General features: G+C 35.8%; 2 protein-coding genes across 2 annotated transcripts in view; one reads left to right on the plus strand and one right to left on the minus strand.

Moving 5' to 3' along the window:
* Window positions 1–298: 298 nt before the first annotated feature.
* Window positions 299–8,234, minus strand: zgc:113531 (uncharacterized protein LOC541359 homolog). Its single transcript, XM_051869248.1, has 3 exons — window positions 7,693–8,234; window positions 4,723–4,852; window positions 299–1,251 (listed from the first exon to the last, which is right to left on the minus strand). Exons 1-3 carry the CDS (start codon window positions 8,041–8,043, stop codon window positions 1,070–1,072), a joined length of 663 nt encoding a protein of 220 aa, XP_051725208.1. The 5' UTR covers window positions 8,044–8,234; the 3' UTR covers window positions 299–1,069.
* A 638-nt stretch (window positions 8,235–8,872) lies between these two features.
* Window positions 8,873–25,158, plus strand: part of ccdc24 (coiled-coil domain containing 24) — a 31,856-nt gene continuing 15,570 nt past the window's right edge. Inside the window, exons 1-5 of the mRNA XM_051917582.1 lie at window positions 8,873–9,361; window positions 11,032–11,201; window positions 17,070–17,222; window positions 17,313–17,417; window positions 21,640–21,694. Of these exons, the coding sequence (XP_051773542.1) occupies window positions 9,179–9,361; window positions 11,032–11,201; window positions 17,070–17,222; window positions 17,313–17,417; window positions 21,640–21,694 (666 nt within the window). The 5' untranslated portion in view covers window positions 8,873–9,178. The remainder of the gene's footprint in view (window positions 9,362–11,031; window positions 11,202–17,069; window positions 17,223–17,312; window positions 17,418–21,639; window positions 21,695–25,158) is intronic.

Genomic DNA, 25,158 nt, shown 5'->3' on the forward strand with positions numbered 1-25,158 from the left:
AATGTTTGTGTGTAAAATACAAAATATGGAGTCTGTTATGAGGCAAAATGGATCTGAACAAAGTAATAAATCTCATATTTACACCTGATTATTTTAACAGCTCCAGTCCAAATCACTGCTCAGGGACATGGCAGTTTATTGGAAAGGGAACATCGTATCTCTAAACTGTCAGCCATGTGGAGGAAACTCAATAATATGTTCCTCAAAAAGTTAATTTTTTATGTGACAGATGTAGCAATAAACTAGTAGATATAACATCCTCCAAATTTATATATATGGGATAACAAGACAAGACACATAGATCACTTGTAGTTTATTTATATTTGTGTATATTCTGTGTCATTGCTGCAAATACAGGCCTCGAAAAAAGTAGCAATGTTCCCACGGCTTTTAACGAAGTGTCAGAACAGAAATAAAGCAAAAATGAGCTTGCTTTATTTATAAATGATTTCTTTATGATAGGTTAGTTTGTTTGTATTTCGTGCTACATTAGCTGTTTCCATGCCTGCATGGCAGTAATGTAAGTCTTGCAGTCTGAACATACTTTGGTTTTCATGCAGTTGAAGCAGAAAATGATAAAAACATACACAGTACTTCAAATCATATATATATATATATATATATATATATACGATCACAAAGAACGTATATATATATATATATATATATATATACGATCACAAAGAACGTGAACTACACAGTCCCCAATGTCAACATTTTTTTACTGTACTGTATGAAAATACTAAAAGGCATATAAACAATGTAATATGCTCACTGTTCTATTTTTAACCATGCCAAAAAGGTGTCTCAAACTAAGCTCTATTATCTGGTTCATTAGGGAATATCCCTTAGTAAGTCAAAGCAATATTATACCCGCTCAATTTACATTAGCAACTGGAATGTTAAATGGTTAATTAGAATAATAACACACTGTTTTTAATCATTAAAAGCTTGTAGGCTGTATAGCCTCGACACTTTCATCATGAAGTGTGGTTTAGATATCTGCTGAGTTTTTGTCATCCATCGTATAAATGGGGATGACAGATGACCCTATTTTTGACCTCTTTCCTCAGTTTAGCCCTTCATCAGGCTTGCAGTTGCGGACATGGGAACACGTTGCCAGACGGTTGCCCTCCCAGTAACCTGCATCCTGACCATCGTGACATCGACATTTAGTACAGGAGTCGACCCACACTGGCTCACCTCCAGGGATCACTTGGGTCCTAGAGGCATTCACATAACAGTTGGGTCCTGGAGCCACAAAGAAAGATTTGATTAATGAGGCACATTATCTGTAGTTAAAGGTGAAGTGTTCTATTGTTTTCCAATCCCATCTTAACATCCAAAGACAGCTATATAAAAAACATTCATAGGTTTATTTCGCAGTAAACACTGTAGTGTTATTAAAGCAGTGTTTTGAAGCCCGACACCGCAACACTAACTCAACCAATAATGTGAGTTTTGGGATGGGACTATGCACTTGTCCAACCAATGGCAGATCTTGACTTGAGGGCCCCAACATAGTATTTAAAGGCCACCCACTTATTATATATGGTAATATTTCTTCTGGTATGCTCTGCTGTAATTATGAGTCTGAGTAGCATTTTTTCAAGCTTTCAAAAGACAAAACTTTTATTAAGAGAAACCGGATGTCAATATATTAAATTAACCACAATATTTATTGATAGTTGTTGAGGTAGGAAATTAAAAACAAATATATTTAGCTTATAACTTTAGTTTTTATGTTGTTGTTTTTTTTAGCATTATTTTACTATAATTTTCATTTTAGTCATTTTAAAGGGTTAGTTCACCCAAAAATGAAAATTCTGTCATTAATTATTCACCCTCATGTTGTTCTACACCTGTAAGACCGTCATTCATCTTCAGAACACAAATTAAGATATTTTTGTTGAAATCCGATGGCTTAGTGAGGCCTCCATAGCCAGAAATGACATTTCCTCTCTCAAGATCCATTAATGTACTAAAAACATATTTAAATCAGTTCATGTGAGTACAGTGGTTCAATATTAATATTATAAAGCGACGAGAATATTTTTGGTGCACCAGAAAAAACAAAATAACGGCTTATATAGTGATGGCCGATTTCAAAACACTGCTTCAGGAAGCTTCGGAGCATTATGAATCAGCATGTCGAATCAGCGGTTCGGAGCGCCAAAATCACGTGATTTCAGCAGTTTGGTGGTTTGACACGCGATCCGAATCATGATTCGATATGCTGATTCATAATGCTCCGAAGCTTAATGAAGCAGTGTTTTGAAATCAGCCATCACTATAATAAGTCGTTATTTTGTTTTTTTGGCGCACCAAAAATATTCTTGTCACTTTATAATATTAATATTGAACCACTGTATTCACATGAACTGATTTAAATATGTTTTTAGTACATTAATGGGTCTTCATAGAAGAAATGTCATTGCTGGCTATGCAGGCCTCACTGAGCCATCGGATTTAAAAAAAAATATCTTCATTCGTGTTCCGAAGATTAACGAAGGTCTTAAGGGTGTGGAACAGCATGAGGGTGAGTAATAAATGACAGAATTTTCATTTTTGGGTGAACTAACCCTTTAAGTCATCCTGCAGCCCCCTGGTTGAGAATCATAGAGTGCAACAGTCGTTCCAGAAGTAAAAACTCCATTCATTTTCTCCATAGGAAAATTGATTTTTTACGATAACTTATAAACCTTTAAAGACAGCCTTACTGTGAGCTACGAGGTTGTTAATTGATAGTATTTGCTTCTGTTGAAGCCGTCAGCCCGTATTATTTTAACTTAGTTTTAAAATAATCATGTTAAACAGCTGAATTTGTGGTGAAAACTACATTACCCATGATGCTGTACATAAAATTCCACCAATCAGAGTCGAAACATACGGAGCCCCGGACATGACATGCAGGAAAAAAATAGTACGCTAAATCGTGCGCACAATTTACTATTTCGTTCCCTCGATTTATAAATCATGTGCATGATTTATAAATCGAGGGAACCAAATAGTAAATCGTGTGTACGTTTTAGTAAATCGTGTGCACGATTTAGTAAATCGAGGGAACAAATTAATAAGTCGTGTGCGCGATTTAGTAAATCAAGGGAACGAATTAGTAAATCGTGCGCACGATTTAAATTTTTTCTTGCATGTCATGTACGGGGCTCCGTAGAAACAAGCAAAAACGTGCCAAAAGTGCTCTTTAGCTCCGCCCACTCCAATGAAGTGCCGCAAATGACGTAATCAATTCGGTCTCTCTATGCTCTCAAAATAAATATTTCAATATACAGTATATGCATATTTTGCAATAAACTTAAAGGGTAGTTCACCCAAAAATGTCAAAATTTACTCCCCCTCAAGTTGTTCCAAACCTCTATAAAGTGAGATCTGCTTGGTTACAAACATTCTTCCAAATATCTTCCTTCTTTCCATTTTTGGGTGAACTACCCCTTTAACATATAGCCTATTGTTTATATATATTTAAAATTTTTAAATGCATAGTTTTATATTTCTCTATAGTTTTTAACTCGATTATGCTGTTCGCAGTGCTTTATGGGATTGTAGTTCTTTCTATCGCTATAGCCGTTACACAGTCTAGTATCTTTGTATTTTTGTCCAATTTTTAAATACTGTTTTTGCTTCAAATCAAAGTTTGTAATGTTATGATTCTCCTCATAGCTGGTTGGCTTGGTTCATGGATTATAATGCTTTAATGAAGACTCCTTCCTATGGGAGGAATGAATGGAATAAATACTTCCGGTACAAACACCGCTGAAAAAGTGGATCTATACTAGTGTGTTGCTATGTGATTGCTAAGATGGTTCTGAGCCGTTTCTTACCGTGTTGTTATATGTTTGCAACGGTATTCTGAGTGTTGCCTGTTGCCAAGTGGTTGCTTTCTGATCCACGTCAGAAAAACCCCTCTAGTCTCTTTAATTCTGTTTTTTTTTTTCCTGTCCTGTTTTATCATCTGAATTGCATTGCAATTCCTTAAAAAAGAAACAGAACTCTCCACATAAGGCTGCACAACTTTGGGTATCATTCATGTCTACAAACTATGCTAGACAAGTAATGTGCAGAATTTAAATACTTAAGGTCAAAAGTTTTTGCAAAACCTCAGCCAGCGCCACTAATTAGAAAGCCTTAGAGTGTAGATAATGGAACATTGCTTTTTTTAGAGTGTTTAATGTTTAAGATAAAGTTTTACTTGAATATTGAAGTTACTTTAGATTAACTGAGAACTTAATTTAACATTTTTCACCACCGAGGCAATTTTTATCAACAAATGCAGCATCATTTGAGGAACTGACCATTTATCACATCAGTATATGCTTTGATTTATGTGTGTTGTTTTGGCTGCCTACATGCCTGCCTTATCTTTGCTCTCAGTAAACACTATAATTGCCTTCATACTTCACAGTGTACAGAGAAAACAATACGGTGGAAGCCGAACTCATAAGGAGCGTTATCTTATTTCAGGTGCAGAAACCAGCCTAGCACATGGCCCTGCATCTGAACCTCCCCATCTGTTATTGAATGAATTATATGAGGATATTACATACAGCATCATTACCAAAGGCCAAACACAATTGTGTCTTCCATGTATGTGAGGCTATGAGAATGTCATCCTGCATTAGCCGAGACTTAGGCAATTGCATAGAAGTTTAATCAGCCTTACAGACATGGCAATGTTTTCTTAAATTCTAAAAAAAAAAAACTTACCATCCTTGCACTGAGGGCAGCATTTTCCTTTCTGATAGACTGGATTAACACATGGCGGAGGGGCACAGTCTGCGACCTGACAGCGGGCGATGCCGTCGCTGTAACAGGTACACTGCTCACATGCGGAGGGCTGTAAATCAAATGCAAATCATCAGTTGAAAATAGGTTATCAACTGATGCAAATCCATCAAAAGACATGTATTACTCTATTCTTTCGAAGGCTTTTTAAACAGAACCAGCAGGACTATCAAATTGCTCGCTTGTATACATAATGCAGACATTTGATGTTGTGCCAATCCAACACTTCACTTTAACGTCCTACAATGTGAAGAATGTGATCAAATTCCACTCCCACAAGGCTGTTTAAGTAGGAGCCGCATTACCACCTGTGGCTCAGTACTGGAGGTTGGGTTAAATGGACTGGAAGAAAATGATGTCAGCTCAGGCAAAGTGTATTCCTTGGAGTCTGTCAGAAGGCTTCAATTTTCCCCTCAGGGATTCCCCATTAGCCATAATAACCAAATCAAGGAGATAATGAAGCACATATAAGCCCCTCTTCTTCCAAGCCTGTGCCACCAGAGATATTTCATTCTTCAGCTTCTTAAACAGAGTATTAAATTGCCCTTTGTGATTCCAGTCTAGTGTGCATCAGATTTGTTCTTCACCTTGATTCAGAACAAAAGAAACCTACTGCATTAGCTTTTAACTTGCAGAATGAATAAATGTTCATGAATGGATATGTAGGAATTGGTTCAAAATATCAAACGATTATCTATAAACAAAGAGCTGCTTTTGTTCTGAGTTCATATATATATATATATATATATATAAAAAAAGTACATCCAAACTATATGACAACGTGGCGTAATTAATGCTAGTTTTGCTGTAGAAATTTACTCAGTGATCTTAGACCTAAATGGAAATATCTGTTACTACTTTGCATCACAGGAATATATTACATTTTAACATATATTAAAATATAAAACAATTATTTTAAATTGTAATCATACTGTACTTCACAATATTACTGTTTTTCCTGTATTTTTTATCAAATAAATGCAGGATTGGTGAGCAAAAGTGTTCTCCCTTTAACTTCCTAAGACCCAGGAAAAACTGTTTTCTGAATTTAGTACTTTTTCATGTCATTGCATTATTTAGAGCATAAGAAACAAATTGAAAAATTATATTTTATTCATATGTTATGCTATGTCCTCTGTAGTTGACACCTGGACTCAGTTGTTTGAAAAATAAAATGACATGAAATTACATGTATACGCAAAAACAATGTTTTTTTGTTTTGTTTTGTTTTGTTTTTTTCATTCACCAATCAATTTTTAGGTTTCAGGATTTTTTAAAACTTTGTTTAAAGATGATTCTCAACTACATTAAGAAAGATATAACAGAATGAACTGATACACCATTTTACATTATGCAATATGTGGGTAAAATGGCCATACATGAGTTTTTGAGCAAATGAGGTATAGCAAACGCACACCTGCAGAGGTGCAAGTTGAAGGAAAAATGCAGTCTAGTTAAAGAGAAACAACTGCACACTCAGCATTGGTTCCTTTTGCCACCTCAGACCTCGAGGAATGATCCCTTGTCTGATATAATCACTGAGGGTAATGATGTGCAGATGGGTTTTTGTTTTTTCTTTTCATGAGGTTAAGTAATTCCATTTGAGTTTCAGAGTCCATTTGGTATGGTACATCAAAATCATTCCCCGAGGTCTGAGGTGGCAAAAGGAACCAATGCTGGGAAGCCGTACTGAGGAATTCTGTGAACGATGGTGTGCGATTCTTAACAAATGTTCAATGGACCTGATGACTCTACTTGTGGACCAACTTAAAAAGGACTTGAAAGATATGGATAACGAATATGAAGAAAAAGTGGAGAATTTACAAACTTCTCTTTCAGATGACAAACTAACCGACGCTTTGAATGCCTGTCAAGATCAACAACAGAAACTCACTCAACAATTGAAAGAATTTAAAATTAAGAAGTTTAATAGAGAGGTGAATAAAGAAGCCTATATGCTTCAGTGAGTGTGCAGTTGTTTCCCTTTAACTAACATACATGAGTTTTCAATGCAATGTATCTATACACTGTATCTAATTTGCAGAGAAATTTCCAGAGAAATTCAGTAAAATATAATGTCCTCATACGAGGACAGAGGGACCCAGGAGGCTAATGAGCATTTCATTAGATGGAACCCAGAAGCTGCTTGGACATATGCACCAACATCCCTTTTTCACTGAACGATGTGTTGATTTAAATATTGTCGGCCGAGACATTTGCGTGCCCACAGGTTTACTCAACAGATCCTTGTTAACAGACTTGACCCATTTTAAAGGATAAGAAGACCGGTTTCGGTCGATTCAGTGTTTTAAAGAATCGGTTCAGTGAATGATTTAATAACACCATCACTCATTACACACTCACGCTCTGCCACCTACTGGCGTAAAGGATGTAACCTGCCAAAAGAGTCACTGAGATTAATTAAAATCTCCACCACTAATGGTGACATTAATTTTATCATAAACCACGTGATGGCGCTACATATATTCTGAATTTTACTTTTGGGACCAATACCTTTGAAACAGTCACCGCCTAGGGAAAAATAAATAAATAAAATAACTGAAATGTTAGGTAGCCTATGGGATTTGTAAAGAAACATTGAAAAAACAATTATTACCGATGGAATTAGGCCTACAGTGTATTATTAAGATAGATAGTCTTATTTTGGCGCTGTTACGTTCAGTTTCACATAAACAAGAATAAATTACAGGTGTTTAAGTCAGAGCTCGCGAAAGAACAATTAAAACAAACATTATAAAGCCAGAAAGCATTCAGACAGACCTAAATCAATCAACTTAACAGTGTAAAAATATTATAATTTTGTGCAAATAAATGAAATAAAAAACTTTTTTTCTATATGTGACCCTTGTATGCAGACACATTGAACTGCACCTGAAACTGTTGCCCCAGTTCGTAGACTTCTCCGCCGTACTCGCAGCCGATCTTCTCGCATCTCGGGCAGCAGTCTGTCGGGTAATGGCTGACATGGATGCAGGCGGCAGGCAGGGATGTGCACTCAGTCCGCGCGCAAGCAGACCCGTCTGCTGTACATTCGCATTGGGTACAATGATCTGAGTCTAAAAAGTACCATTCGCCCACATAATAAACACTGCCGTTCGCCTCACAGGTCGTCTCTTGTTGTCCAGCGACCGAAAAAGCCAAAGCACACTGGCCGCAGATCAACAGGGTAAGCCAGACATGAAGAAAACTCACCGGGGAACCCCAGAGCACAGCCATGCCCATCACCGAAAACTTCTCAGTGCCAAAACAAGACTTGCAAATGCACCATAAATAGAAATTGCTATGTTATTTTCAATAACTTGCTATTGCACACGTCTATTTAACTAAACTAGATAAAGTTTAAAATGCCTTTCATGGTCAGAAAAGGCTGTGCGCGGTTTTGGAGCCAGTTGCGCGCAGGGAAAGTTTTACGCCTCCTGGGTTATGTTTCAATTTACACGTGACAGCCAAATACCAGGATATTGATAGGTTGTAGTTTTATGAGGCATTCCCTTTTATTGCAGCTTTGTGTGTCTATTGAGAGTTTAAAATGGTTGTGATGTTTGTGATGCTCGTTTTATGCCATTTAACACTATTCATTGTCCAGTCTTTTTGCTATTAGAGAGGAGTCATGTTGCAGCGACACCAAAATATGCGTTATTTCTACTCTAAATAAAGTTATACATGCTAATGAAATAAAGTAAAAGGTTATAATTTGTTTTAATAATCATTTCCATGACAAAAGACATGTTCTGAACAATATCAACATCTATATGTTTGGAAATTTAAAGAAAACTTATATATATAAAAAACACTTTTATATTATGTGTTATAAAAAAAAAGTTGATGCATATTCAGGCGTAAAACTCAAACAAATATTAAATAATAATCGAATTTAATCACTGAAGAGAAAAAAAAAAGATGAGGTAAAGTACATTAGGTCCGAACGGGTTAATGAAGATCACTATCACGAGTCCTTCAGCCAATCATATGACTGCGCAAGTTTGTTTCCATAGGAACAGGAATGTTTACACTGATACAGGAAGCTACGATTGTTTTGGTGAGTATCCGCCTGAGGGGAATGTGCTATTCTGAAACTACTGTAAATGCTTGCACAAATGTATTCCAGCTTAAATCCTTGTCCAATCATGCTTGTTTCATTATCGTAAACGTTTGAAGCCACCAAATATTAGTTTAACGTTTTTCTTTGCCAAAGTTCATTAATTGTTTACGCATTATGTTTGCTTATCATGCCCTTTCCCGTGTATCACTGTCTTTGAATGCTGTATGAGATTTTAAAATGTATGTAGGGCTATATTTATTTATCTGTGTATTTATTTCCAGCTAGTTTCCCTCCATTCCAGTATGGACACACCAAATGCACTCCAGTGATGAACTTTTTGTGCTCAGCTCTGGAAATAACGGCCTCATGGACAATTTCCAACGCCAACAATCTGTGTGGAATTTAGTGCAGGAAAATGTTCCCTGCTCTGAGCTTCCTGAGATCCGAGCTGTACTTGGAGATACATTGATTGATACGTACACAGAGTTGTATTCAGAGGTAATGAGGCGTATTTATACACCAGACTGTCTAGTAAGATACAACAGAATGTAATTGCTAAAAGTATATAATAGTTCAGTCATTTTAAAATCGTTTATAAAATAACTGCAAAGCCCAGACTACATAATTCACGTTTTCGCCTATTGATGTTTAATACAGTACGTTTATTTTCCTTTTGAAAGGCAAATGGAAATATCCTTTCAGGCGGTGACTATACATTTTTAGGTATTTATTTTATTTATTTAAGTTAGACTAGGTTTGGAAGCGGGTAGGAGAACATAATAAAATATAAATCTTTTAAACATTTGTGTTTCTAAGACCTCAGAGATCTTTGCTTAGATAAAGTTTAGATAATGTTAGGCAACGTACAACTTTGTGCTCTCTGCTCTGCATTCACAAATGCATTTATTTTATGATTTTATGCACTGAATTAGAACAAGTCTCCATTTACAAGTGTGCTAGTATACCTCTGACGTGTAACTTTAAACCAGTTTTGAATTACAACTCCCAAGAGTGAATTATCTCAGTGCATGGAATGCAAACCTTATTTGAACAGATACAGAGAGCTGACTCTTTCAAAGATAAATTGTCTTTCACAAACTGCATAGGCTCTCACTATATGCAGACAGCCATGTGCATATGGAAATAGTGGGTGGAAACTTGTCTGTGGAGAAGATGTATGTGATTCCTCCTTCCTCTGAACACTAAATAGGATTTATGACCTTCTGTTTAAAAGCACCTCCGCTGTTCAAATGTATACACCGAATAAGGACTTTTTTGACATAGTAAGGCATAGTAATGCCTTAAATGTGTGCGTTCGAGGGAATTTTATACATTTTCACTACAAATAGTGATCACGATATTGAATTGTCTCAGCAACCAAGGGCTTCTTACCTTGTCAGTAAGACCTATTTTGAACCCCATGCTGCAAAACAAAAACGCAAGAAACTTTGCTCTGCTTAGACTCTTGTTTTCTGTCAATTTTCCTCTCTCGCTGCCTCACTTTTGCCTTTGAGCTTGTCCTTGAGAACATTTTTTCAGTACAAAGATGAAAGTCAATAAACAAGAAAAGAAAAGTGCTCCTTGTATCAAAGTTTGCATTTAGCTCAGCTACATTTTTAAGCCTGCATCCTCATAGAAATGTCTCTCTGGTGGCTGTGCACATCACAACCCTCAGGTTCTGCAGTGGAAATAAGAAGAAGCTGGCCTGTGTTCAGCAGAGTTATTTAGGCTTGAAGTTGGTTTCATGCAAGCACAGCAGGATCAGAATTCTCAGGGAGCTGGTTTTACTCTGTCTTGCATTGCCTTCGACAAGCTTTGAAGTGTATTTTCAGAGTCCGAGGGAAACTTGAAAGTCCCAAGACAGGTGTGGAGATTGGTAATAGAGTGCAGACATTGTTTGCCGGTGCCGTGACAGGCTTTCATTTCCCTCTCACGTAAGGCGTTTGTGAGAATAACACATGGATTTTTTTTTTTCGCCATCCGCTGAAATTTCCAGTTTCTTACACACATTTCAGAGATTAGAGACACTTGTGATGGGATTTTAACCAACTGGCTGCATTTCTCTAGTTGTAGAGCAGCTTGTAACATGGATTTGGAAAGTGCATTTAATACAAAGCTGAGCCAAATAGCACTCTCCTGTAACACTTTCTTCTGTTGACCTGTTCTAGGTGGAGATGTGGGAGAAGATTTGGCAGGATCTCCGTTACTCAGAGCGGGGCAGCAGGCCAGAAGCCCCTCTGTTCCCTCTGGCTGACCCGCCGGCTGTTAAAGAGTTGCTAAAAGCAGAGATTCGGTTGTTGCTGCTCACACTGAGGGAAAAAGCAGCCAGACAGGGCAGGTGAGGAAGATACAGGATTATAATATTACTGCTATGCAACACGGATCCTCAACTGTTACACAAGCCTCGAATATTATATCAACACAACAGTTAAAGGATTAGTTTACTTTCAAATGAAAATTACCCTTTACTCACCCTTAAGCCATATTAGGTGTATCCCACGTAGAAGGCGACGTTCTTGGGACTTTGCGCAACGTTCCCTAAAAGTTCTCTAAAGCTGACGAAAATTCCGAACCTTTACGGAACATTCGGTACGTTCCTAAAACGTCCTCTTTTAGTAACGAAAGTGCTGCAGTTCAAGGTTCTTTATATGACTTTAGGGGGACGTTCCATTTTGGTTATTTTATGGTCAAAAAAGAACGTTACAAAGAGGACATTTGGGACATTATCAGAACGTTCCCACACGGTCCTCTGTTGGTCATTTAATAACGTTCCCGATATGAGTTTAGGGGGGTGTTCTATTTTGGTTATTTTATGGTCGCACAAGAACGTTACAAAGAGGACATTTGGAAAGTTAGCAGAACATCCTATAGTAATAGTCCCCTAAACATTCCCAGAACGTCCTGAATGTTCCCTGAAGGTCCACCAAATAACATCCCCCAACCCTTAAAAGAACTCCACACCGTGACCGTCTCTGAACATTCTGGGAACGTTACTAGGTGACAGGTTACCCCGCTAGAATTTTTACATTCCCAGAACATTCTCAGAACGTCCCCACTGTGTTAAGGATGTTGTCTAATAATGTTCCCAGAACACAGTGCCCGTCCTTAACACAGTGGGGACGTTCTGAGAATGTTCTGGGAACGTAAAATTTCTAGCGGGGATGTGACTTTCTTCTTTCTGATGAACACAATCGGAGAAATATTAATAAATATCCTGACGCATCCGAGCTTTATAATGGCAGTGAGCAGGATCAACGAGAATGAGCTGAAGAAAGTGCCTCCATCTACATCCATCCATCATAAACACGGCTCCGGGGGGTTAATAAAGGCCCTCTGAAGCGAAGCGATGCGTTTGTGTAAAAAAAATGTCCAAATTTAACAAGTTATGAAGTAAAATATCTAGCTTCCGCCAGACCGCCTTCCGTATTCTACTTACGAAGAAAGTAAAACTCTTGCAGTTCAAAATGCTTATGATACGTCCTACGCCTTCCGTATTCAACTTACGGAAAAAACTTAACTGACGCGACGCCAGTTTACACTTTCTTCGTAACTTATAAAAAAATACTGTGCATCCCTACAATACAGTAATTGTTTGATGAGCTAACTCTAACTATATTACTTTTTTTACTATATTACATTTTTAAAGTGAACATTTTCAATAGAATACAACTGAAATGTCTCATCTGAAGATCTACAACTCACTGTTAAGTCTGCGGGTGCCGTGTTGTAATTGCTTTCCCTGACTTGACGAATGAATGTTCTGACCTTAATGGAGACCCGAGGTATTCTTTTCAGCTGACTGGGGGTGAGTTCATAGGTCAGGGCTTTGCTTTTGTAAAGTAGCATTGCTTTAAAAAATGCTTGCTGATAAATCATTGACTTTTATAGCTAGGAGCAGGCATAGGAGCACATCACAAAAGGACTGCTTTAAATGAAGTGAATCAGTTACGTCAGCAGTCAAGACAATGTCTGGTTTGTTTGACAGGTCATGTTCTGTTTGCTTTTAAATTTGTAGCCATTTATGATTACATTTCAATTTGTTGCCTAGTGACTTTACTTTCTTAGGGTTCTTTGTTACTTTTTGTGGCTCCTTGTTTAATATAACAATGCACCGGGAAGAAGATATTTACAGGTACCAGTAAGGCAGGAGGGGCGATCTTCTCTCAGCAACCAGCAAGACAGTCGAAAGAATGTCTATAGAAGGTCTTCTTTTGAAAGATTTTTAATGTACTTTAACACATTATTTCAACAATATTTCAACTTTATGACACTTTCATTGGTTAACTATTTTCTTCGCTGAGCCTGTAGATCCATTTTTGGCCTATGTATATTCCTCATAGCCCTTCTCTCATAGTAGACAAAAAGCTCTCTTTTCAGCCATGGCAAATCAGGAGCAGGTGTTTGGTGACTACCGGTACAGTCCATCAGAGAAAACACTTTCATTCATTCTCAAATTGCTGAAACTAATTGGCTCTGTCACCCAGAAACAAATATTACATATGAGCATTGGGGTGTAAACTTGTTTGATTTCAATGTCAGTTTTTGTTTGTTTGTTACCAACTTCCTTTAGTGATGTAATTTAGCTGCTGATCTGCTTTGAGGACAAATCTGGATTACTTCCCTTTCATATTGCTCCAGGTTTGGAGCTTTCCCGGCACCTGATGCGGGCCAAAGCAGGAAACCGTCGACTCAATGGCATTTTTCACGTTTTAACGTGGGCAAGAAAGCTTTTTAAAGGAGTTAATTTAATGGATCTAGTTAGCGGTGCTTTTTCCCCTCTCAGCCGATGCCGTCCCCTCCCTCCTGTGTGGTCTAAGTCCTTGTCTGCGTGATTTGTTGTGGCTGTATGGAGTCAAGCTGCACCTGTTTCTTTATGCTAAGTCTCCGTTCAATGGGCATTGAGAGAGAACCTTAGTTCATGCGTGAACTGCGAGCGGCTGAGACTTTAAAAGCCGACCAAAAGAAGGTTCTTAAATCTCTGGAGAGTGATACCACAACAATCAGTGCAGGAAGGCTGGAAAGAGAAAGCTGTGTGCACAGCGTATTTCACATGTAGGTAAATTATCAGTGCAGATGGAGGGGCGTTTTGAAAGGGCCTCTTATTTTACATTGAGGGATTTTTCTTTTCTCCTCTTTTTGATGTGGCGGCTCCTCTGTGCCATCTTTGTTGGCAGGAGTAGGGCTCCTCCCTCCTCTGTGAACACCGCTAAGCTGCTTACTGATCTGTGCCCACAATGTAGCCTCTGTTCCTGTCAGTACATCCCCTCTATATGAGCAAAGCAGAGATGGGCGTCAGACCTCTGCTCGTAATGCACGACTCAGTCAGAGATGCTTGTTAACTGCTCCTGGCTCTTTTCATTAGGCTACAAAAGCCCCACAAACTGTATCCTGTCAGTGCTAAAAAATAGAGAGGGAAGATGTGAGCAATGATGGGCTGAAAGTGATACACAGCTTTACATCTGAATAATGTCTTTGAGTGAGAAAGGACCATCTGCTTGCTTCATCTTTATTGTATTTCTGGCTATTCAGATGTTTTTTTCCTGTAATCTAGCTCTTCTGCCTCATATGTTTGTATTAATAGATTAAAGGGAAGTTGTCTGTTGTTTATAAAGGATTGAATGGAAATGGTTAATTGTGGCTAAACTGAAGCCGTCAGTCTGTAATTGTTATCAAATGTAAGCTTAAGATGTATTAGTCTGATGCATTTCCAAATGCAAAGCTTTGTGCTTAGTATAGAATAACATTTCAAAGAGGTGTCCATGGACTGTAACATCAAGTCCAGGCTTGATTTATGGTTAGAAAACATGGCGGTGGATAAAAGGCCTTCGATCCCTTGTTCTGTGTTACCATCATCTTCTCTCATACACTCAGCAAGGCTGTTTTAAGATTACAGAGAAGAGTACTGAGAGAGCCATTTTATTTCTAAATGGAAACATCAGCTTTCTGTTCTTATTATTTGAGGTGTTTTTTTTTTTCTTCATATTTGACTTTTTTTAAGAAATAATAACAACACCATTAGGCAATTGGACCTTTTCTGCATGTATAAATCAATTCATAAATACTCATATACACATTTTCTAATATCTATCTGTACATTAAAAACGTATAATTTCTTATCATTCTTATAATTGTTAGTTAGAAATTCCATACTATGTACCTCATCTATTAAAGGATTAGTTCACTTTACTTCAGCTTTACTCACCCTCAAGCCATCCTAGGTGTATATGGCTTTCTTCTTTCTAATGAACACAATCGGAGATATTTTAATAAATATCCTGACACATCCGAGCTTTATAATGGCAGTGAACAGGGGTCATGAGTATGAGCTGAAGAAAGTGCCTCCATCCACATCCATCCATCATAAACATATTCCACATGGCTCCAGGGGGTTAATAAAGGCCTTCTGAAGCGAATCGATGCGTTTGCGAAATAAAAAAAATCCATATTTAACAAATTTTGAAGTAAAATATCTAGCTTTCGCCAGACCACCTTCCGTATTCAAGTTATGAAGAAAGTGTAAACTGGCGTCGCGTCAGTTAAGCTTTTTCCGTAAGTTGAATAGGGAAGGCGTGGGACGTAACGTAAGCTTTTTGAACTGCAAGAGTTTTACAATTTCTTCGTACATTGAATACAGAAGGCGGTCTGGCAGAACCTAGATATTTTACTTCATAACTTGTTAAATTAATTACATAAATGCAGCGATTCGATTCAGAAGGCCTTTATTAACCCCCCGGAGCCGTGTGGAGTATGTTTATGATGGATGGATGTGGATGGAGGCACTTTCTTCAGCTCATACTCGTGACCCCTGTTCACTGCCATTATAAAGCTCGGATGTGTCAAGATATTTATTAAAATATCTCCGATTGTGTGTCATCAGAAAGAAAAAAGTCATATACACCTAGGATGGCTTGAGGGTGAGTAAAGCTTGTGGTAATTTACATTTGAAAGTGAACTAATCCTTTAACTTCTCCTAATATACTAATTGGGGTAGTATTAGATTTTTTTTTTTTTTTTGAAAGAAATTAATAATTTTATTCAGCAAGGATGTATTAAATTGATAAAATTTACAGTAAATACATTTATAATGTTACAAAAAAATTGTATTTCCAATAAAGGCTGTCCTTTTGAAATTTCTGTGCATCAAAGAATATTGAAAAATATTAAGTACAACTGGTTTCAACATTAATAACATTCAGAAAACAAATAAGCACCAAATCAGCATATTAGAATGATTTCTGATGGATCATGTGACACTGATGACTGGAGAAATTATGCTGAAAATTCAGCTTTGCCATTACATGAATAAATGACATTTTAAAATGTATTAAATCAGAAAACTGTTATTTAAAATATTTCTGATGACATTTTCCCAATATTGCTGTTTTTATTGAATTTTTGATCAATTAAATGCAGCCTTGATGAGCATAAGAGATCCCAAACTTTTGAACGGTAGTGTAATTATCTTAATCTCTTGTTCCTTTGGGTATTTTACCCCAAACTGTTTTTTTTATAATACAGTACTTTCAGTTGTTCTATTTATTGTACTCTTTAAGGGCCAGGCACCAAAGATTTATACATGATATGATTTGCCTGCTTTCTTCAAGATACAACAACATTCTGCTGCATTATTAGTGCTGTGTTTCGGTTGGACATATGGGGTCTTGAATAAATAATGTTGTTTCTTCCAAAAAAAAACAAAAAAACGGAACTTTATAAAGTAAGTAAAACTAGTTTGCTAGATCAGTGTTTCCCAACGTTTTTTAGGCATCCCATCCCATACTGTTGCTCCATCAGTAAGTCTCGAAAATACCCCATCATTGAAACCAAACCAGAAATGTGTTCCTCTTAACTGATATTATTCTGGATATCATTCAGCATCTTTATTAATTTTAAGTGCACTTTTAAACAAGAAAAAATCAATACAGTGTGGAAAGAGAGCTATTTTGTCTTTCACAGGTTTCTTGAGAGGTTTCTTTACAGGTTTCTTCACAGGTTTCTCAGCAGCACATTTATTTATATACTGTACTAAATCAAATTAAGTTGAATTTTCTTTTTAGGTTAAACAAGGCAAAATCTTTTTTTTTACAAGTACCCCTGCTTGGGAATCACTATGCTAGATGGTCACAGTAAAACTGTGCTAGCACTTTCCACTTTCACCATTCTGTCATTCTCACTGTCAGTAAATGAGTCTATGTGTGTGTCTCAGGGATGAAGAGGAGGTCATGTCCCAGTACAATCCTAGTGTGGTGAGTTACGCACTGTGCAGCAGTAGCACACAGAGACAGGGGAGTCCAGGCAGCTGGTGTGAAAAGAAATTACCTTCCAGGCCCCCATCAAGCCAGAGCGAGATTGGAAGCAGGTCAGTGTTTCAAAAATATATACTTGTGAGTGAAGGAAGTTGATCATATTGATTGGGTTAGTAAGTATTGAATAGCACACTTTTTTCCAGGTCAGTCTCCAGCCTCTCATCTCACTCCAGCTGTGAGGAAGAAATCAAGGCCTTAAGACACAAGTTAAACATCACCCATATAGATGAAGTTGTGACCCATCTCAGGTGAGGCCATGTGGTCACTTTATTAGTCAGTGAGTGATCTCCATTTTTTGCACATTTTTTTTGGAAACTGTGGGAAGAGATACTACTCAAAGAGTCACTCTAAATGAAAGTGAGCAACTGAAACACTTCACGCAGGTCTCTTCCACTTCAAGAAAGTCATTTTGCTATCTATGGTCATGACATCTTGGGTGGCGCGTCATCACGATTAGTTTTAAAACCTTGGGTAGTTTATTTATCTAACCTGGGATTTTAAAACCCTTAGTTACTCTCAGACTTTATCAACAGGAAATATTCCTTACATATTTACAGTTTTATTGTTATTACCAAGTGGCACAAAAAAAACTTTTAAATAAATATAAAAAAAACGTACTTTTTTTTTAACTTTTTTTGGTAATTCTTTTTTGAAAGAAGTCTTTATGCTTGCTGCATTTATTGCTGCATTTACTCTTTCCTATTCTTATTTTTAATATATTTTAAAATAATTTATTCCTGTGATGGCAAAGCTGAATTTTCAGCAGTCTTCAGTATCACATGATCCTTCAGAAATCATTCTAATATGCTGATTTGGTGCTCAAGAAACATGTCTTATTATTCAGTTTACCACAACTGATGTGTGAGTTGATGAATGTTTATATGTGAATAAAAGCCTAAATTCAATCTGTTATCATATAAAGTGATCATGTCTCTTTAGAAAATATGGACTAAACCGCTCAATTCATATGGATTAGTTTTACGATCTCTTTATGAACTTTTTGAAGTGCCAAATTGTCAGTTGCATAGCTGTCTATGGAGGGACAGAAATCTCTCAGAATTCATCAAAAACACCTTCATTTGTGTTCTGAAGGTGAGTACTCAATTCAGTTTCTCTGCCCTTTAGAGTAAGTAGGGCACAGTGATATACACTTTCAAATGGAAGTCACCCAGACTAGTGTGAGTAAATGTTATTATAACTAAGGATTGCTTTGAGCATATTATGAAAACTATGAACAACACAGTAAAATGTCAGACCTAATTCCATGCATATAACAAACGCAATTACTTTTTTATCAAGCAGATAATATTGGAATCATTTGTTTACACCTGAGGCAATGTACATAATGTAATGACTTTTTAGCCAGCGAGACTGTCCGTTTGCAGTTTGATCCTGTTGTGCAGTGAAGTTAATATTGTGGAACACACATTCCTCAGGGTAGAATTCTCCCAACTTGCTCAACATGTGCTCATAGCCTCTTACTGACTATGACTATGGATGCAGACCAGACACGCTTCTTCTTGTGCAAACATGCTGTTGTGAGAACAGAATGTTGGATTTCCTCAGCTTCCTCTCTTTCCCTTGCTCATGCTCACTTTCATCTTAGATTATGTTACTTACTGCTGGTTCTAAATTGGCGACTAAATTTCGATTTCGGGTTGTCTGTAAGCTGACACTTACACTACCAGTCAAATGTTTGGACACACTTGGCTAAACTATTTATCTTGATCTTAAAAAGCTTTTCATCTAAAGTGCTTAAATGCTTCATTTTAAATTAATTAAACAGTAATTAATTAATTGTCATTTTTAAAATGTTGAAATTTAAAATGTATTTATTGTTTTTATGTATTTAAATATTATTTAAGTTAAATATGTAATACTATTAAATAATGTTATTTTATTCGTTTTTTCATTTCATTTTCATCTTTAACTAAAAGTTAACATTTATTTATATTTAATGAAATATTTTTATTAAATAAATGTTTAATAATATTAAATAGTATAATTTTATTAGTTTTATTGTTTGTTACAATAATTTACTTGAGATATATATATATGTATATATATGTACAGTGCCCTCCACAAATATTGGCACCCTTGATAAATATGAGCAAAGGTGGCTGTGAAAATAAATCTGCATTATTTATCCTTTTGATCCTTCATTCAAAAGATTCACAAAATTCTAACCTATCATTGAAGTAAAATAATTAAAAATGGGGGAAAAGCTCATTATGAAATAAATGTTTTTCTCTAGTTCACGTTGGCCACAATTATTGGCACCCAATTATTGCAACGTCCATTTGCCTAGATAACAAGAGTCTATAATGCCTGATGAGTTTGGAGAACACCTGACAAGAGATCAGAGACCATTCCTTCATGCAGAATCTCTCCAGATCCATCAGATTCCCAGCTCCAGTTTGGTGCTTCTTCTCTTCAGTTCACTCCACTCATTTTCTATAAGGTTCAGGTCAGGGGACTGGGACGGCCATGGCAGAAGCTTCATTTTGTGCTCAGTGACACATTTTTGTGTTGGTTTTGATGTTTGTTTTGGATCATTGTCCTGATGGAAGATCCAACCATGGCCCATTATTGGATTTCTAGCAGAATTGGTCAGGTTTTGATTTTTATCTGTTAGTATTTGATAGAATCCATGATACCATGTATCTGAACAAGATGTCCAGGACCTCCAGCAGAAAAATAGGCCCATAGCATTACAGATCCAGCAGTATATTTAACCGTGGGCATGGGGTACTTTTTATCCATGTGTGCACCAAACCCATCTGGTGGATTTGCTGCCAAAAAGCTCTTTTTTTAGTTTCATCTGACCATAGAAGCCGGTCCTGTTTGAATTTCCAGTCTTGTCTGACAACTGAATATGCTGGAGTTTGTTTTTGGATGAGCGAGGAGGATTTTTCTTGAAACCCTCCCAAACAACTTGTGGGGATGTAGGTGCTGTTTGGTAATTTTGTTAAGGCTTTCTGAGACTCAAGACTCAAATAATCTCTGTAATTCTCCTGCTGTGATCCTTGGAGAGTCTTTGGCCACTCAAACTCTCCTCCTCACCGAGCATTAGGAGGATTTAGACACACGTCCTCTTCCAGGCAGATTTGTAACATCTTTAGTTGATTGGAACTTCTTAATTATTGCCCTGATAGTGGAAATGGGGATTTTCAATGCGTTAGTTTTTTTCTTATAGCCATTTTCTATTTTGTGAAGCTCAACAATCTTTTGCTGCACATCAACTATATTCTTTGGTTTTACCCATTGTGATGAATGATTAAGGTAATTTGGCCTTTGTGTTTCCTCATGTTTATACTCCCGTGGAACAGGAAGTCATGGCTGGACAATTTCATGTTCATGATCACCCTGGTGTGCTAAATAAATGTACATATGAATGGGAATATATTTCAGAGATATTTTACTCATAACAAATTCTAGGGGTGCCAATAATTGTTTTTCAACGAGAAAAACATTTATTTCATCATGTGATTTTCCCCCCACTTTCAATTGTTTTACTTCAATGAAAGGTTAGAATTTTGTGAATGAAAGATCAAAAGGATAAACAATGCAGATTTATTTTCACAGCCGCCTTTGCTCATATTTACTAAGGGTTCCAATGCCTGAATTCACCCTATATATATATATATATATATATATATATAATATATATATATATATATATATATATGTATACCATGTAAATACCAAGTACTTTAAATTAATACCATCACTGTGTCTTGGCACCTTCAGTCCCTCTTGAATTCCCTCTCTTACTCTCTCCTCAAGCCCGTCTCTTTCTGTCCAACCTTTCTACCCAACAAATGCCTCGCTCAACCCCTTTTACCACTCTCTCTTCCCTACCTTTCATCCTCTCCTTCTCTGCCAGGCATGTGTAACTCTCCACCCAGCTAAGAGGAATGCAAACAGTAAGTCCTGCTCAGCAGGGCAGCAGGGTATTGAGATAGAGGGAGGGGAGCTGGAGCGAGCAGCCCGATCCATCCCTCCATCAGAACAAAAGACCTCATTGTGAGCAAATGAATACCAGATCCCAACATATGTAAGATTCCTTGGCCTTAAAAGAAAAGTGAAGAGAGTTTAAGTGACTATATTTCTTATGTAACGGAGAAGAAGTAGGCCAGTTTTCGCTTCCCCGCTGATCTGTAAAAGAGTTCATGGTGCAGTAGTTTGAGTCCAGCCCAGATAAAAACTCTTTATACTTAAACTTGTTTAAGGGTAATTACTGCATTTTGTATGGAGTACCTAAATGAAAAGCGTCCCCCCATAATGGTGCAGAATGTGGACAGTTATTTATAGTTGCCATAATTATATATATCTTATTCTTGGTACCACTTAAAATTATGGCCGTTTGTTTGTTTGAAATATATTTTCCCCCATTCCAGTTCACAAGTGTTGATTTAGAACACATATGCACTTGATCCTTTATAAAAGAAGGCCTCGTTTGATTGACAGGTCAGTCCTAACCGAAGAATCTGAAGCATTGAAAAGAGATGTGCAGGTCCTGCAGGTAAGGGCTCATTTTGACATTAAATACTGGTTTTGATTGCAACATCAATTGCAGGATTGCTTTAATAACATGTTATGAATCTGGATCCAGAGGGTGGAGGAATCTTTTTTTCTTTTCTTTTTCTACTGAGGCCAAGCTACATTATAGTTAAAGTACTGTACTTAACACTTCTTTTGTGGTTTCTACAAAGAAAAAAAAATGTATAGCTTTCAGATTGGTCAGTAATCAGATTTCCCTTCTGAACTGCTGCATTTTTTTTTTTATTTTTTTTTTTTATTGTGAAATAAGTATTGCAAGACGTAAAAGCAAGTTTCGTCCCCATAAGACTAGTGAAGAGCATAGTTCATTAAAATGATAGTTCCTAAAACCCAACTCTGAGAGTTTCCAACACTGTGGAACTGCTTTTACAGATTAAACAAACTGCTTAATAACCATTTCAAGCTAATTTGTATTTGACTCTGCATTAGCTTCTGCCTTTGGGAATGAGAGAGTTGTCTTTATATTTGCTTACATGTACTGTATATTGTAATTAAGAGGAAAAAATGCAACACTTTACATTACAGTGTCCAAATTACTGTAATTACTTACTATATTAATCTCAGTTGTATTTTTATTTGCTGAGGAAAAAGCAAAAATCACTGGCGTGATGCTGCAGTGTTGTGAATGGTTGCTAGGATCAATTTTATTTCAGGATTTATATATTGTTATAGTTTGTATTAATATTTTGAATTATCTTTTGTTTTTATATTTTAATTTACTAAGTTAATTTAACTTAATTTTAGTTAAATTTAGTTTTTAAAGTAATTGTGTTATATGATTTTGTCATTTTTATTTTTAAACATTTCTATTTAGCTTTTTTGTTTTATTTATAAGTTAGCTGTCAATGCAAAATTTCTCATTTTCCTGTTTATGTTTTTTTAAGTTAAGTTTTAAGTTTCATCTAATATTTTATTTATTCAAATGATGAAATGAAATTAGGAACGGGCAAAAGCTGGCACACGCTCTACAGCTCCCACTTCAATGCAGTCAAAAAACTTGGTGCATATATCGTACACATTAAATCCGGATAAGTTCTACTAACTCAAAAAATTTGAGGCAACTGATTGCCTCTATTTTTTTAAGTTTGCAAACTTAAATATCATCAGTAAGCATAGCTATTTTTTTTATAAATGTAAATTACAAATAAACATTAATTTAAATCAAAATATATATTTAGTGTTTTGTTCATCTTAATTTAATGCATCTCAAAGTTTTAAGTACACTGTAAACCCGAATAAGTAGGCAAAACTCAAAATAAAAGTTAAGAAATTCAAAGTTTAAATAAGCAAAACTGGCACATTTTTATTTTGTACTACTCATATATTTTAAGTGTTTTTAACTTGAAACATTTGAGTACATTCATTTAACTTAAAAATATCATATAACCCCAAATTAAATATTTTTATTACTGTAAAATTAGCTGGTTATAGCAAGCTATTCAACAAACGTTAACTTGCTAATTTGTTAACATGTTTACAATAGCATGGCATAGTACTTGCTGATTAAATACAGCACTATAAAGCATTTAACATACTTGCTCTCAAACCAAGCCACATGCACCACTTGTCACCATGATGGTAACTCTCCAAAAACCCACATTAACAGAAACTCTTCTGAATTAGCATAACAAAACATTAATCACTACTAAATCTCCCACTTAACATTAATCTTGCACAAAAAACATTGTATAACACTTAATTTTAGCATTTACTCTCCCTTTTGAGTGCCATGGGCAAAGCATGCTGGGAAATAGAAATTCCAGCCCAGATTCAGTTAAAATTAAGTTCGTCTAAATTAAAAGAAATAAGTTCATAAAACTCAAAAGCACACTGTAAAAAATAAATCATAAGAAAATGGTCAATGACTGTCAGCTACGGCTGCCAAACAAAAAACTTAAAATGAAAGTAAAATATTCTAATTTAAATAAAGTGTAAAAAACTTTAACAGAAATTTTCATTAAATTTTTTCTTCAGAAAAACAGGTTATTTTACAGGTATTCCCTGAATTATTACAATAAAACACTTTCACTGCAAAACATAATCTTAAAAAAAAAAAAAAACAGTCAAATGACTTTCAGCAAAGACTGCCAACCAATATCTGTAAAATAAATATAAAGTATTCTAATTTAAATAAATTACAAAACACTCTTATAGAAAAAACACTTGTTTTACAGGTATATCCTGAATTGTTACTAACAAAACTCATTCACTGTAAAACATGAATCGCTTGCATTTAACCAAAAATAACTATGTTATTGTCTCTGAAATAAAGCAACATGCAGTATAACACCAGTGTTTTCTGGCTCATCCTGGACTGAAGTACAGGCTCTACTCTCCAGCACAATGGTGACCCACAAAACACACGATACAGAAACCCTTTAAATCCCAACAGAACATGAAACACTAACAGATCTCTCAAGATCTCAGCATCTTCACTTATTACAAACCAGACTTTATAAAGTTCTTATTGAGAATTAACAGAGGTTTAGATGTTGATGTTTACTGAATAAAATAATAAAGTTTGAAGTCACCGTTCTGGTGGTCACTGCTTGCTTTAGTTGGGCTCTTGACCCATGACTCTTCAACGTTAGTATTTCTTTGGTTGCTTTAATTGTGTTTATCTGATACATGTTTGTTATAGCCAAAAAAAGCAAGAAAAACTCAGATGCTGTTGGTCACTTTTTAAGTGATGGTGTAGTTGTCAAAAAGTGGTCTAATTCACTGATACTAGAGTCTGGTCTCTGACTAAATTGTTTAACATTAGTTGTAATTTAACATGCTAATATTACTGCAGTGCTGTAAAACTATAAACAATTTTATTAAATCATTACACAGAAAATGTTTTGTCGAGGTCACGCAGACTCACACAGACATCAAGAACCAGCGTATGAATCTCAACAATGGTGACAAAAAAAAAATTCAGATCAACTCACAACGTCACAAAACAAGCTACTAAAGTCACAAAAAAGCTTTGTTGCCACCATTGTTGAAATTCATATGTTGATTATTGATGTCTCTGTTTACTTTTTTTTTTTTTTTTAATTTAAATTAGGATATTTTATTTTAATTCTACAGGGTTTTTTGGCTGCTGTTCATTTGACTGTTTTGTTATTTAACTGTTTTGTTACTGTTTAATTACTGATTGTAATTTAAGAAAACAGAAAAAAAATATTGTATAAAAGATAGAGTAAATTTTCTGTAAAAAAATATGTGAATTACTGTAATTTTTCATTAATATGATAATACTTAAAATAACAGCTGAGTTGTTAATTTACATACATTGTTTGTAATTTTACAGAGTTTTGAGTATAATTTAAAATAAAAGAAAATGAAAAATCAGTTATATTCCGTAAAAAGTCTAAGTATGAACAATAATAAGAGATTAATAACAATGACAATATGCACTAATAACAATGTGTAATTATG

This window comes from Ctenopharyngodon idella, chromosome 2 (assembly GCF_019924925.1).
Source record: "Ctenopharyngodon idella isolate HZGC_01 chromosome 2, HZGC01, whole genome shotgun sequence".
Classification (NCBI taxonomy): Eukaryota; Metazoa; Chordata; class Actinopteri; order Cypriniformes; family Xenocyprididae; genus Ctenopharyngodon; species Ctenopharyngodon idella.